The sequence below is a fragment of the Centruroides sculpturatus genome, unplaced genomic scaffold, assembly GCF_000671375.1.
Source record: "Centruroides sculpturatus isolate CEXI.00-Female unplaced genomic scaffold, Cexi_2.0 scaffold218, whole genome shotgun sequence".
NCBI classification, from domain to species: domain Eukaryota; kingdom Metazoa; phylum Arthropoda; class Arachnida; order Scorpiones; family Buthidae; genus Centruroides; species Centruroides sculpturatus.
In genome coordinates this window covers 49,291-62,996 of record NW_019384383.1, presented here as the reverse complement: position 1 = coordinate 62,996, position 13,706 = coordinate 49,291, and the positions used below count along the sequence as shown (strand labels likewise).

General features: G+C 51.4%; 2 protein-coding genes across 2 annotated transcripts; both read left to right on the top strand.

Annotated features, from left to right (window-relative positions):
• Positions 1-6,167: 6,167 nt before the first annotated feature.
• On the top strand, positions 6,168-9,669 carry LOC111617983. Its single transcript, XM_023359395.1, has one exon. The coding sequence runs from the start codon at positions 6,168-6,170 to the stop codon at positions 9,408-9,410; it is 3,243 nt and encodes a 1,080-aa protein (XP_023215163.1). The 3' UTR covers positions 9,411-9,669.
• A 396-nt stretch (positions 9,670-10,065) lies between these two features.
• LOC111617982 lies at positions 10,066-13,479 on the top strand. Its single transcript, XM_023359394.1, has one exon. The coding sequence runs from the start codon at positions 10,066-10,068 to the stop codon at positions 13,477-13,479; it is 3,414 nt and encodes a 1,137-aa protein (XP_023215162.1).
• Positions 13,480-13,706: the final 227 nt, after the last annotated feature.

The window sequence follows — 13,706 nt, the reverse complement described above, 5'->3', positions numbered from 1 at the left end:
CGACTAAAACTTTTTGAGATACGGAAAGGTGAAGTTTGGAAAATATCGAGCCGTTTTTCCGGAGAACGAGGGCCGATAATCCGGAACTGACGACAGAGTTTGATGTATGGACATACTGTGAGTAAACATTTAAAATTTGGTTACAATGGACCCATTATTTGGGAAGATATTTAGACTTTAACGTCATTCTCAATCGGCCCGCATCGGGCTTCCGGTGGAACATTTCTCGAAACTAGTGACAATATCGTTATTAGCATAATTTTTACTAATTGTGGCTAAAATTTGGTTAAGATAACTGTAATAGTTCGGAAGATATAGCAGTTTTAAGTTTAAGATTAAATTTGCACCTAACGAGGTCAACGACCTACTCAGCTAGTGAGTCAACGGTTTTTCCCTAACGGCTTTTCCGGCGGCCGAGTTGTTAATATCCGTGAAGTTAGAAGCTATTTTTAGATTTATTGATAAATATTATAAGATTGTTTCTTGTGCAAATAATGGGAGGAAAAGAAAATGACATAATAGAGAGTTACATGGAGGAAATCTCTAAACCGTTTAAGGGAATTAAGAGATATTTAGAAGAAAATCCTAATGGTAAATTATCAACGAAAGAGCATAAACGGTTTATAATAGAGAATATTTCGAAAATTATATATTTAGCAGAAGAAAAATTGAAAGAAACTATCCATTCAAAGGATAAAAAAGAGGAGATTTCAGTCTCCGTAACTAAAAGTGATTTAAAAGAGATTTTTGATACAATAAATGAGAAAACAATAGCAGCTATTAAAGAGATAAAAGACATAAAAGAGGAAGTAGGAGAACTTAAGAAATTAGCAGTGTCAAACAAACAGGAAGTGGATAAAGGAAATGAGGATAGTTTTAAAACAGAATTGGCAACAATGTTGCAAACAAATATAGCTAAAACAATAGAAGAGATTTCTACAGTAAAAGGGGATATTAAAGAACTGAATAAAAATCTTAATAGGGAAGCAAAAACACAAGATAAAACACCAAGTTACAGCGAAATTTTAAAACTGGGGAAATCACTACCGGAGGTGAAGGTTAAAAACTCCACACCAAGGTACTCATTAGTGGTTAATAGCAAAGATAAAGAGAATTCATACGAACAAACAAAAGGAATATTGACACAGAAGATAGACCCTTATAAACTGGGAATAGGAATTAAGGGAGTTAGGAAGGCCAACAATGGGGCAGTTTTAATTGATTTGTTTTGTACGGAGGACATGAACAAAATGGCAAGAGTGATAAGGAAAGTGAGAGAATTGGAACTTAAAACAGAGCAGAAAAGGCTACCATTGCTGAAGATGGTTTCAGTGCCAGCAACAATTAAACAAGAGGACATAAAAAAGATGATGTATGAACAAAATGAGTGCTTTTGCGGTAACATGTCTGAAGTTTATATGCAAGATGAAGTAAACTTTAAATTTTCCACTGCGCAACGTGATAAAAACTTTGTTACATGGTTCTTGGAAGTAACTCCGATGTTCAGAGAAATTATTATAAAAGAAGGAAAGTTAAACATAGGCTGGGCACGTTGCCCGGTATACGATTACATTAGGATCAAAAGGTGTTTCAAGTGCTTGGGTTTCGGACACTTCGCTAGTTCTTGCTCAGAAGACGTGACTTGCAGTCACTGTGGGGATTCACACTTGTATAAGGATTGCAATAAACAGCAGAAGGCAAGATGTGCAAACTGTCATAGGAAAAATCTTAAGAACACAAACCACAACACTATGGACAAAGAGTGTCCTTGCTTTCAAAAAGAACTGCAACGTTGCGCATAGTTTCCACCTGATGTCAATGCACCACAAGTAGTGGTGGCATTATTTTTGTACTTTTTGTTGTTTATCATTTAATCTGCATTGGAATATTGTCGGAGAGAAAATTCTGTAAATTTCTGTATGGCCAAAGTGTGGCGCAAATTTTTGTTAAGTTTTATACTGTGTATGTTAATGTATGGTATTGTATTTTGTTTAATAAAATGAACCCGATGCAGGCGCCCGTGGGGTCCCATGGGGGGCCCCCTGATTGCACTCTCCTTCCTACTTTCCTATCACACTAGTTTCCTCTTCTCGCTCCTTCTTCGTACTTTCCTACCTTCTTCTTTCCTACTTCTACAAGGGCCTGAGTCCGCTGCTTAATGCGGACAGCCCTTCTAATTCTTTCTCCAAGATGCCATCAACACCCCAGCCGCCACTGAAAGTACTGCTCAACCTATCGTCGAGGCTCCTCCTGCCACCCAACCACACACCTCTTCCACCTCGCCTAACGACGACCATACGGCTGAGCCCCCATCCTGGGTTGTGGCCTGGACAGAGCGCCTGAACTGCGCACTTGACGAGGACATGTTGGAGGTCATGGTCGACGACCTCATCGGCCTGGCCCAACACATGGCACCACAACAACGGCCGCAGAACCCTAACCGGCAACAACGCCGACAACCACCACCATCCTGGCGAAACAACAACAGACGACCGCGTTATAGCGCAGCAGAGGCAAGCAGGATACAACGCCTCTACAGACTCAACAAGAGCAAAGCCTTCGATGAAGTCACCCGTGGCACCGAACGGTTCTGCCAAATTGGTAAGGCCTCACTTGCTAACCATTTTACGAATATTTACAGCCAACCTGCCAGCACCAGGCCACCAAGCGACCAGCTCCCGCCACCATTAAGCCCATCCACAGACGACCCGCTAAGCGACCCCTTCACGCCCACGGAAGTCGCCAACAAACTCGCCAGATGTCACAACACCGCACCTGGCCCCGATGGAGTTAGATATCATACCTGGCGCCGCCTTGATCCACAGGGCCATATCCTTGCGGCTCTCTTCAACGCGGTCCAGCGTATCGGCGTCATTCCTTCCAGCTGGAGAACTTCCACAACCATTTTGATCCACAAGAAGGGTGATCGCAACGACGTGAACAACTGGCGCCCAATCGCACTTGCCAACACACTTGGCAAGCTGTACTCGGCCTGCATAGCCAACCGCCTTCTGCGCTGGTGTGAGCAAAATAACACCATTTCTACCGCGCAGAAAGGCTTCATGAGGTTCGAGGGTTGCTCTGAACATACTTTTATGCTTCAGTCCGCCATCCAAGATGCTCGGCGCAGGAACAGAGAAATTCACGTTGCGTGGCTCGACCTTGCCAACGCGTTTGGCTCTGTTCCTCACTCCACCATCATCGACTGCCTCAAATGGTGTGGCTTGGGAGCCCCCTCCATCTACATCATCAAGAACCTTCTCACCGGATGCCACACTTGCATCCGCTCCAGTACAGGGCTCACTGATCCCATCTCCATCTCAGCAGGCGTCAAACAGGGCTGCCCACTCAGCCCCATATTATTTAACATCGTCGTTGAGCCCGCCCTCCGCCTTGTGTCTGACCTTCAAGTCGGATACAACTTACATGGCCAGTCCATCTCGGCGTTAGCATATGCTGACGATATTACCATCGCCAGCTCCTCTGCCGACGGCCTGCAAAAGCAACTAGACTTACTCTCCACCTGGGCACGGAACAATGGCCTACTCTTCAATCCCTCCAAGTGTGCTACACTATCCACAGCAGGTAAATATCGCTGTGCCAACAACACTGGATTCACAATCCAGGAGGCCAGCATTCCCCAGCTGCGCAAAGAAGACCATTATATGCACCTCGGCATCCCTACTGGGTTCACCGTCGGACGCTCTGCTGCCACCGTTGTGGAAGGCATCCTCAACGACCTCAAACGTATAGACGCCTCGTGCCTTGCGCCGTGGCAGATAATTGACAGTGTTAATACATTCCTCACTTCACGCCTCACTTTCCACCTTGCTTTAGGTAGTGTCTCCAAGAAGCTGCTAAACAACCTGGACAAAAACATAAAGCGCTTCGTAAAGAGATGGATGAATCTCCCTCAACGGGCTTCACCAGAGATCGTCCACATGACTAACAGCCAAGGCGGCGCCAATGTAACGTCCTGCGCCATCCTCGCAGACGCTGCTCAGGTAAGCCATGCTGTAAACCTTTTCTCCTCTAGGGATCCTGCAGTCAGCAACCTAGCCATCAAGACCCTAGAAAAGGTGGTTGAAAAACGCATCAGAAGAACCCCGACCAGCACTGACCTATGTACCTACCTGTCCGGGTCCATGGAAAATGAGTTTGGATGCGACCCTTACGACATCCCCTCCCTCTGGACCCGGCTCAGGATGGCAACTCGACGCCTAAGGACACGCATCGACCTATCCTGGAACCCCAACGACGACAACACCTTAACACCCTCAATAGATGGAAAACCCCTCACCAAAGCCAACGCCGCAAGAGTCATCTCCGACGCAGTTAAGTCCACATTCCTAACGGCCCTCCTTCGCAAGCCCGACCAGGGCAAGGCTTTCCGCCTCACAGCAGGTAATACTAACAGTAATCACTTCCTGCGCGAAGGTAATTTTACCACTTTCGCCGACTGGAGATTTATTCATCGGGCAAGGCTTAGCGTTGTCCCCCTCCGCGGCTTACGCCGCTTCGGCAACGCTAGCCAAAACTGCCGCCGATGCCAGCGTCATAGGGAAACGTTGGCCCACGTCATAAATCATTGCCCCCCAAACCTCGTCCATATAACCAAGAGACATAACGCTGTACTAAATCGCCTTCTTAACGCCTTTAATCATAAAAATTTAACAATTTATTGTAATCAACAGATTCCAGACTTTGCTAGCAACTGCCGCCCAGATCTCGTTGTACTGAACTCCAATCCCAAGACAGCAACAATAATCGACGTGGCCACGCCCTTTGAAAACGGCGAAGACGCCTTCTCCCGTGCCCGAGAAGAGAAAATCCAAAAATACAACAATCTTGCAAACCACTACCGGAACCTCGGGTACGACACATTCATCGATGCGTTCATCGTCGGGGGCCCTTGGCGGCTATGACGCCGCAAATGAAAGTGTCATCCAGCGCCTCGGCATTTCCAGGAGATACGCCAAGATGATGCGCCACCTCATGGTCAGTGACTGTGTAAAATACAGCAGGGAGATCTACATGCACCACCTCGGCCACCGTTCTCATAGGCCGTAGTACTCCTCATCAGGAAACTCAACACTTTATGTACCGCGCTGTCAGGCTTGAGCCCGTGTAAACCGCGTTTGTATATCTATTGTACTCTTTAGCTGGCTTGCGCCCTTGTAAACGCGACTTGGGGTTCACACCCCTCCATGTATATACTTTAAACACCATACTTTCACTGTATCTCACTGGCTGGCTACGTGCCCATGTCTAACCATTTTACTCTGTACATATCTCTTTGTATATTTTATAATTTACTAATAAACAACTTTAAATCTGTTNTTTAGCTGGCTTGCGCCCTTGTAAACGCGACTTGGGGTTCACACCCCTCCATGTATATACTTTAAACACCATACTTTCACTGTATCTCACTGGCTGGCTACGTGCCCATGTCTATCCATTTTACTCTGTACATATCTCTTTGTATATTTTATAATTTACTAATAAACAACTTTAAATCTGTTCTTATCAGCTTGATTATTTATGAGTAATCTTGCTTTATTTTCCAGGTTCCCGACCGGACTCCGAGTTGCCAGCTCCCCGGCCCTTGGGTAAGTTGTACTGACTTTTCTGTCCTACCTTCTTCTCTCTTCCGCCGGAAGAGCGGCCTGCACGGTTTAAACGCACCGTGTATTCGCTGCTCAACCGGCAACACTGTTCCTATCGGCGCCGTTCGCGGTAGCCATTCGGTGCTCTGCGTGAGCATCCTTTCCCAGCGTAGAGTTCTCCTATACGCTGCTTTCTTCCTCTTCCCGCCTCCCCTTGGTAGGCTGCTTCGGCACCCCAGGAGGCTTTTCCGCCCCTTTCCCCCTACTTTCCTGCTGCACATTTGATCAATGGCTGCATCGAGTAAATCGCTTGAAGTTACATTACTCGTGCCTCTCAGGCCCCCCTACCATTGTCCTCCTTGCCTCCCTGTGTACAGGGACTATGTTGACCATGGGGGCCTCTCTCGCCACCTCCGCCGAACCCATGGTGGTCGCCTCACTTTTGAATGCCGCGTCTGCGGGCTAAGGTCTGACAAGCTTAAAGAGGTTAAGCTACAGCGTGGCAGAATCCCCACCGGGCTCAGAAAGCACCCCATCCGTGACGAGGCCTACTTAGCATACATGGCTTCTCAGGCTAGCCAAGGCAGCAAGACGGGTAACTGTCAGCCCCAGCCTGTCGTTTCTCAGGCCAGGCCTACCCCCAGCTGTCCTGCCACTCCTACTACCAACGCCTCGGCACCTGGTACTCAGGAGCAGCACCCGTCACCGGCTGAGACAACGATCGACGACTCCACCCCTCCTTTGGTGAGAAGGCCACGGCGGCGTAGGCGCCGCCCGGCGAGTAATTCAAGCCACACTAGTAGTCCTGTCTCGCCGGCCAACGCCTCGATCACGTCCACTAACGCCTCTGGCTCCGCAGCTGCTGCCCCCACTGCAGCCATGCCTGCATCTGGCTCTCCTCCAGCTGACGTCCCGGAGCCCCAGCCGCCATCCCAACCGGCTGACGACACACATCTGTCATGTGTCTCTGGACCCCAGCCACCGTCCCAACTGGCTACCGACGCACATCAGTCGTGCGTCTCCTCACCTCGGCCTCCCCTCAACGACTCCACCTCCGCCCCCCCTCCGTGGGTCATTGCTTGGCGTGACCGGTTCGACTGCGCCGTTGACGAGGACATGCTCGAGGCAATGGTTGATGATCTTTCCAACCTTGCCCGCAGCATGACCCCACAGCAGTACGGGCAGCATCATCGCCCTAGACGAACCAGGCCGCCACAGGCCAGCAACCCCCGTAGCACTTACAGTGCTGCCGAGGCCAGTCGGTTACAGCGCCTATATCGCGCCAATAGACACAAGGCCTTTGAAGAGGTCACCCGTGGGGCCAATCGCTTCTGTAAGATTGACAATGCCACCATCACTGACCACTTCTCCGACACCAACAGCCTTCAACTGATAGATCATGAGGCCCTCCGCAACCTCCTACCACCAGCTCTGCAACCGGCTACGAACAATCCCCTATGTGGTACGTTCACGCCAGCTGAAGTGGCCAAGCGCCTTAGTAAATGCCACAACACCGCTCCGGGTCCAGATGGGATCCGGTACTATATATGGCGCCGGCTAGACCCCCAGGGCCACATCCTTTCGGCAGTTTTCAATGCTGTCCAGCGCATTGGCCACGTTCCTAGCGCATGGAAGGTGTCCAACACCATCCTCCTTCATAAGAAGGGCGACCAGAACGACATTCACAACTGGAGGCCCATTGCGCTAGCGAACACACTTGGTAAGATTTATTCCTCTTGCCTGGCCAGCCGCCTCCTGTGCTGGTGCGAGGAAAATGGCACCATTTCTCCAGCACAGAAGGGATTTATGCGCTTTGAAGGCTGCAATGACCATACCTTTATCCTCCAGTCCATTATCCAGAACGCCCGTCGGAGGAACAGCGAGTGCCACATTGCATGGCTGGACCTCTGCAATGCCTTTGGTTCAGTCCCGCACTCAACCATCTTCACTTGCCTCGAATGGTGTGGCCTCTGTCCCTCCTCCATCGATTGTATTAGGGATCTCCTTGAAGGATGCCACACACGCATCCGAGGGCACACGGGTCTCACGGATCCCATCCCCGTCTTGACAGGTGTAAAACAGGGTTGTCCACTCAGCCCTGTCCTTTTCAACCTCGTCATAGAACCCGTGCTACGCCTAATTAACGACCTCCAGCATGGCTATTGTCTGCACGACCAAAACCTCTCAATACTGGCATATGCAGACGACATCACCATCATTAGTAAGTCTGCTGCTGGACTCCAATCCCAACTTGACCTCCTGTCGTCGTGGGCCCGTTGCAGCGGCCTCTCATTCAATCCTTCGAAATGTGCCACCCTAGTCGTGGCTGGCAAGTACCGCTGCGATGACCAGACCCACTTCTCCATCCAAGGCTCGAATATTCCCCGCCTCCACAAAGACGACAGCTATCTCCACCTCGGAATACCGACTGGCTTTACCATGGGGCGATCTGCCGACGACACCATCGACGGGATTCTGTCCGACATTAAACTTGTCGACAACTCCTGCCTCGCCCCATGGCAGAAAATTGACTGCGTCAACACCTTTCTGACCTCCCGTCTCACATTCCATCTCACTCTGGGGAAGGTCCAGAAGAAAAAGCTCAGCCACCTTGACAAAGTAATAAAACGGTGTGTCAAGAAGTGGATGAACTTACCACAGCGTGCCAGTCCGGAGGTCCTCTACATGCCTCACGCCCAAGGAGGGGCGAACATAACCCCTTGCAATATCCTCGCAGACGTGGCTCAAGTAAACCATGCTCACAGCCTACTCCATTCCAGGGATCCCACCGTCGCCGCCCTTGCACTTAAAACCCTGCAAGTAGTTGTTGAGAAACGTATCCGGCGACCGCCCACTGATGCCGACCTTTGCACTTATCTGGCCGGCTCAATGGACAACGAGTTTGGGTGCGATCCCTACGATGTTCCCTCCACCTGGACCCGTCTGCGCATGGCCACCCGCCGCCTTAAGAAGCGCCTGGACATCGAATGGCATCCCGACACCAAGGGCACTCTCACCTTATCCATCAACGGCAACCCCGTCAAGAGACCCACCGTCATGAAATCTATCTCCACTGCTGTTAAGGCCACTTACCTTCAATCTCTTTTAAACAAGCCCGACCAGGGCAAGGCCTTCAAAGTAACAGCAGCTAATTTCAACAGCAACCACTTCCTCCGTGGAGGGAGCTTTACTAGATTTGCAGACTGGCGATTTATCCACCGCGCCAGGCTAAGCGTGGTACCTCTGCGTGGCCTGCGCCGGTTTGGAAACGCCAGCCAAAACTGCCGACGATGCCAGAGGCATCGGGAAACTCTCGCCCACGTCCTAAATCATTGTCCTCCGAACCTCAGTACCATCACAAAGAGGCACAATGCAATTTTGGACAGACTGAACAACGCCTTTAACCATCGAAACCTCACCACGTACATCAACCAGCAGATCCCTGGGTTCGAGAGCAACTGCCGTCCTGACCTCGTGGTGCTCAACCAGAACCCCAAAACGGCAACGATCGTCGACGTGGCTACACCTTTCGAGAACGGCGCCGACGCCTTCGACCGTGCAAGAGCCGAGAAGATCCGGAAGTACGAGGAGTTGGCCAACCACTTCAGACGACAAGGGTATGACACCTATATAGACGCCTTCGTCGTAGGAGCCCTGGGTGGTTACGACACCGCCAACGACTCTGTACTTCAACGCCTAGGGGTAAGCAGGAGTTACGCCAAGCTGATGAGGAAGCTAATGGTGAGCGACTGCATCAGATACAGCCGCGACATCTACGCCAATCATCTTGGTTACCGCAACTAATGCAACGACGACATCCCATATGTAACATATGTCAGGCATTGAGCCCATGTAACCGCGTTCGCGTACCACTGTCTTTGCCATACACTGGCAATATTAGCTGGCCGTGAGCCCTTGGAGCGCGTACTAGAGGCACTGCCTCTTTATCATATCTGTACTACATCTTTTACACACCTTTGTATCTACCACTGGCTGGCTCTGTGCCCATGTAAATAATATCTAACCGCAATGGTTACCTGTATATACTTTTTAATCATATTAATAAAGGGCTTTTAAATCTGTTCTTATCAGCTTGATGGTTCTTCATCATAACTGATGCCCAGCCTGGATTACGAGCCCTACATTGCTCCCCAGTTCCTGTGGTAAGTATTTTTTTTTTTTTTTGGTATCACTAATTTCTCTTTCCTTTACTCTTCTCTCTTCCGCCGGAAGAGCGGCCTGCACTGTTTAAACGCACAGTGTATTCGCTGCTCGACCGGCAACACTTTCACTATCGTCGCCAGCTCCGCTTGGCGGCGGGTCGGTGCTCTGCGTGAGCACCCTTTCTGCAACTTTCTTCCCCTTCCTGCCTCTCCTTGGTAGGTCGCCCTAAGCGCCCCAGGAGGCATTTCCGCCCCTGCTTCTCTTCTTTCCAGCTCTACTGCACATTTGATCTGCTATGCCCACCGTTTCAATCCTTGTGCCACTACAACCACCGCACAACTGCCAGCTTTGCCTGCCAATCCCGCGAGAGTACATAGACCATGCGGGACTAGTCAGGCACCTCAAGAGGGAACATGATACCACGTTGCACTTCGAGTGCCGTGCCTGCGGCCTGGTTCTAGACAAATTGAAATCCCTTAAGGCCCACCAGCGCAGAGCTGAGGCCTGCCGCACTTGCATTGAGGCTAATTCGCCTCCACCTCCACCTCCTGCCAACCGCCGCATCATGCGTATCCCTCTACGGCCGAGAAAAGCGAAAAACAGGGCACCTCCCCATCAGAACGCTGCTCCACCTGGACGCCAGTCTTCCTGCTCATCGAGCTCACCATCTCCGCAACCAGGCCCTGCTCCCTCCAGACGAAGGAGAGTAATCCGGCCTGTCGATACAAGCCTTCTTGATTCGCCTCCTCAGGCAGACTCTCAGGCTGCTTCGCCTATGCCTGCCCCGGCTTTTGTCAGCCCCTGGAGGCCCAACAGGTTGCCCTCTTTCAACTGCCAGTCTCCTCAACATTCCCCTTCGACCTCGGCACTCAACGTCGCCAGCCACCACTCCCCCATTGGCGATCTGCCCCACAGCTCGCCGGGGGCCGTCACTTCCGACTTCGCTGAACCCACTTCTGGGAACTCAGCCTGTGGTCACTGCATCGGACCATCGACCCCCCCGACCACTTGTCGTCCCACTCCTACGCCTGCCTCTGGTAGACCCAGGAGACGTCATTCCGCTAGCAGTCAAGTCAGCTTCCAAACTGACCCACCACTGCATGGCTCTGTCGAAGTCAATCACCATCTTGTCACTGATTCTGCTGCTGATCTCCAGCTCCAACGGGGGCCGACGGATGACCAACTCCAATTTCCCGCCGGCACCCCCTCCCATCAGATTTCCGAAACCACTTTCCAGCCCCCCGCCTCTGACTCTTCCACTACCCCCAGCTGGGTTCTCAATTGGAAGAACCGTTTCGAGGCTGCCATCGATGGCGATATGTTGGAATCCATGGTCAACGATCTTGTCGCTCTTGCACAAGACATCTGTTCCATCTCCGACACGACCATCCAACCCGCCGCACAGCCCTCGTCCCAGTCACCGGCAACCACCGACGCCAGGAACATCCAACGGCTGTACAGGCGCAACAAAAAGAAGGCCATAGGCCTCATCACCAATGGGCAGCCAAACTACTGCCGTATCAGCAGACAGGTACTACAATCACACTTTACCCGTCTTTATGACTACAACCCGCATCACCACCCCTCCGCACCTCCTGTTGATGCTCCTGAGCCCTGCCTGGAATCCAACAATCCGCTTGCTGCGCCCTTCACTCCTGCCGAAGTCGCCTCTCGTCTGCGTAGATGCCACAATACCGCCCCCGGTCCCGATGGCCTACGCTACCATCACTGGATGAGAGTTGATCCAAATGGTACCATCTTGTCTAGCGTCTTTAACGCCGCACTTCGCACCTCCTCCACTCCTCCCTGCTGGCAGAACTCTAACACCGTTCTGATCCACAAGAAGGGCAGCACCAGCAACATAGGCAATTGGCGCCCCATCGCCCTTTCTAACACCTTGGGCAAGGTTTTTTCAGCCTGTCTCGCCAACAGGCTCCTTAATTGGTGCAACGTCAACAGCATCCTCTCAAACGCCCAGAAAGGGTTCTTACAACACGAGGGCTGCCTTGACCACAGCTTTCTCCTCCAATCCATCATTCAAGACGCCAGGAGAAAGCGTAGGTCTTGCCACATCGCTTGGCTCGATATTAGCAATGCTTTCGGGTCTGTGCCCCACGAGACCATTGTCCAATGCTTACAATGGTGTGGCCTCCATGACGAAAGCATTGACATAGTCAACAATCTACTGCGAGACTGCACCACCAAGATTAGAGCCCACGATGGCTACACCAACGAAATACCCATCAAATCTGGCGTCAAGCAGGGGTGCCCCCTGAGCCCTCTGTTATTCAACATTGTGATTGAGACCGCTATTAGGCGGGTACACAATCTTCAGCTGGGATACTCTCTGGAGGGCGAGGAAATTGGTATCCTTGCCTATGCAGACGACCTGGTCCTAGTCAGCCCCTCACCCGAAGGCCTCCAGAAGCAGCTGGACAACATCTCTCACTGGGCCGACTGGGCCGGTCTCTGCTTCAAACCGAGCAAATGCGCCACCCTATCTGTCCTCGGAAGCCAACACAGCACCGGCGACGACACCTTCACGCTGTGTGATGCGCCCATTCCACTCCTGAGATCCAACGAATCGTACTCTTACTTGGGCGTTCCAACCGGCTTCTCTACCCACCACACTTCAGAGGACATCATAACCAACCTTGAGAGAGATCTACAACTTCTCGACGACTCAAACCTCGCGCCGTGGCAGAAACTAAACGCCGTTAACACCATGTTTCTGCCCAGGCTTACCTACCACCTCCTGCTCGGATCCAACCCGAAGAAACGCCTGCACGCCCTTGATCGACGCATCAAAACCTACGCTAAGAGATGGTTAAATCTCCCCCAGCGTGCAAGCGCTGAGGTCGTCCATCTCCCCTATGACCACGGAGGTGCGAACATCACCCCCTGCAGCACCCTCTCTGACATCTGTCAGATTACGCATGGGGTACACCTTTTTACTTCCAGGGACTCCAGAGTGAGTTCCATTGCCATCAACTCCCTCCGCAGCGTAGTTCGAAAACGCATTCGCCGCACGCCATCCCTCGACGACTTATGCACCTATCTTAACGGTTCCATGGAAGGGGAATTTGGTATGGACCCAGCGGACATTACATCCACCTGGACTCGTCTCCGCATGGCCACACGAAGACTCCGTAAAACCATGGACATCGCTTGGATAATCTTCAACGACTCCATCACCATCTCAGCAGCAGGAAATCCAATTCCCAGACATACCACCTCCAAAGCCCTTACCAGCATGGCAAAAAACCACCTCCTCAACCGACTCCTCCGAAAGCCCGATCAGGGCAAGGCAATAAAGCTTACGGCACAACATCCTGCCAGTAACCACTTCTTAAGAGACGGGCTCTACACCTCCTTTGCGGATTGGAGGTTTATCCATAGAGCCCGCCTCAGTGTGGTGCCCCTAAACGGGCTGCGTCGTTTCGGCCAACTCTCTCCAAGATGCCGCCGCTGCGGCTACCAACAAGAGACTCTGGCCCACGTTCTGAACCACTGTGGCCGGAACCTTCACCTCGCAACCGAGCGACATAATGCCGTTCTCAACAGACTCAGACGTGCTATCAACGACCGAGACATCACCGTCCGCTGCAACCAACAGGTCCCTGGCTACGACGACAACTGCCGGCCAGACAGTTGCCATCAACGACATCGCCAAGACCGCCACTATCGTCGACGTTGTGATCCCCTTTGAGAACGGCAGCGAGGCCTTCAACACAGCCAGGTCCAAGAAAATAGAAAAGTACTCCCCACTTGCGCACCACTTTAGAGCCCAAGGATACGACACCTTTTGTGACGCCTTCGTCGTTGGCTCCTTGGGCGCGTACGACCCAAGTAACATCTCCGTGCTTCAGCGATTGGGTATTGGCAGAAAATACTCTAATACCATGGCAAAGCTCATGGTTAGTGACTGCATTCGCT

What these genes read in the sequence shown, in the direction of transcription:
- LOC111617982 (XM_023359394.1), top strand. Translation starts at nt 10,066, where the DNA reads ATGCCCACCGTTTCAATCCTTGTGCCACTACAACCACCGCACAACTGC.
- LOC111617983 (XM_023359395.1), top strand. Translation starts at nt 6,168, where the DNA reads ATGGCTTCTCAGGCTAGCCAAGGCAGCAAGACGGGTAACTGTCAGCCC.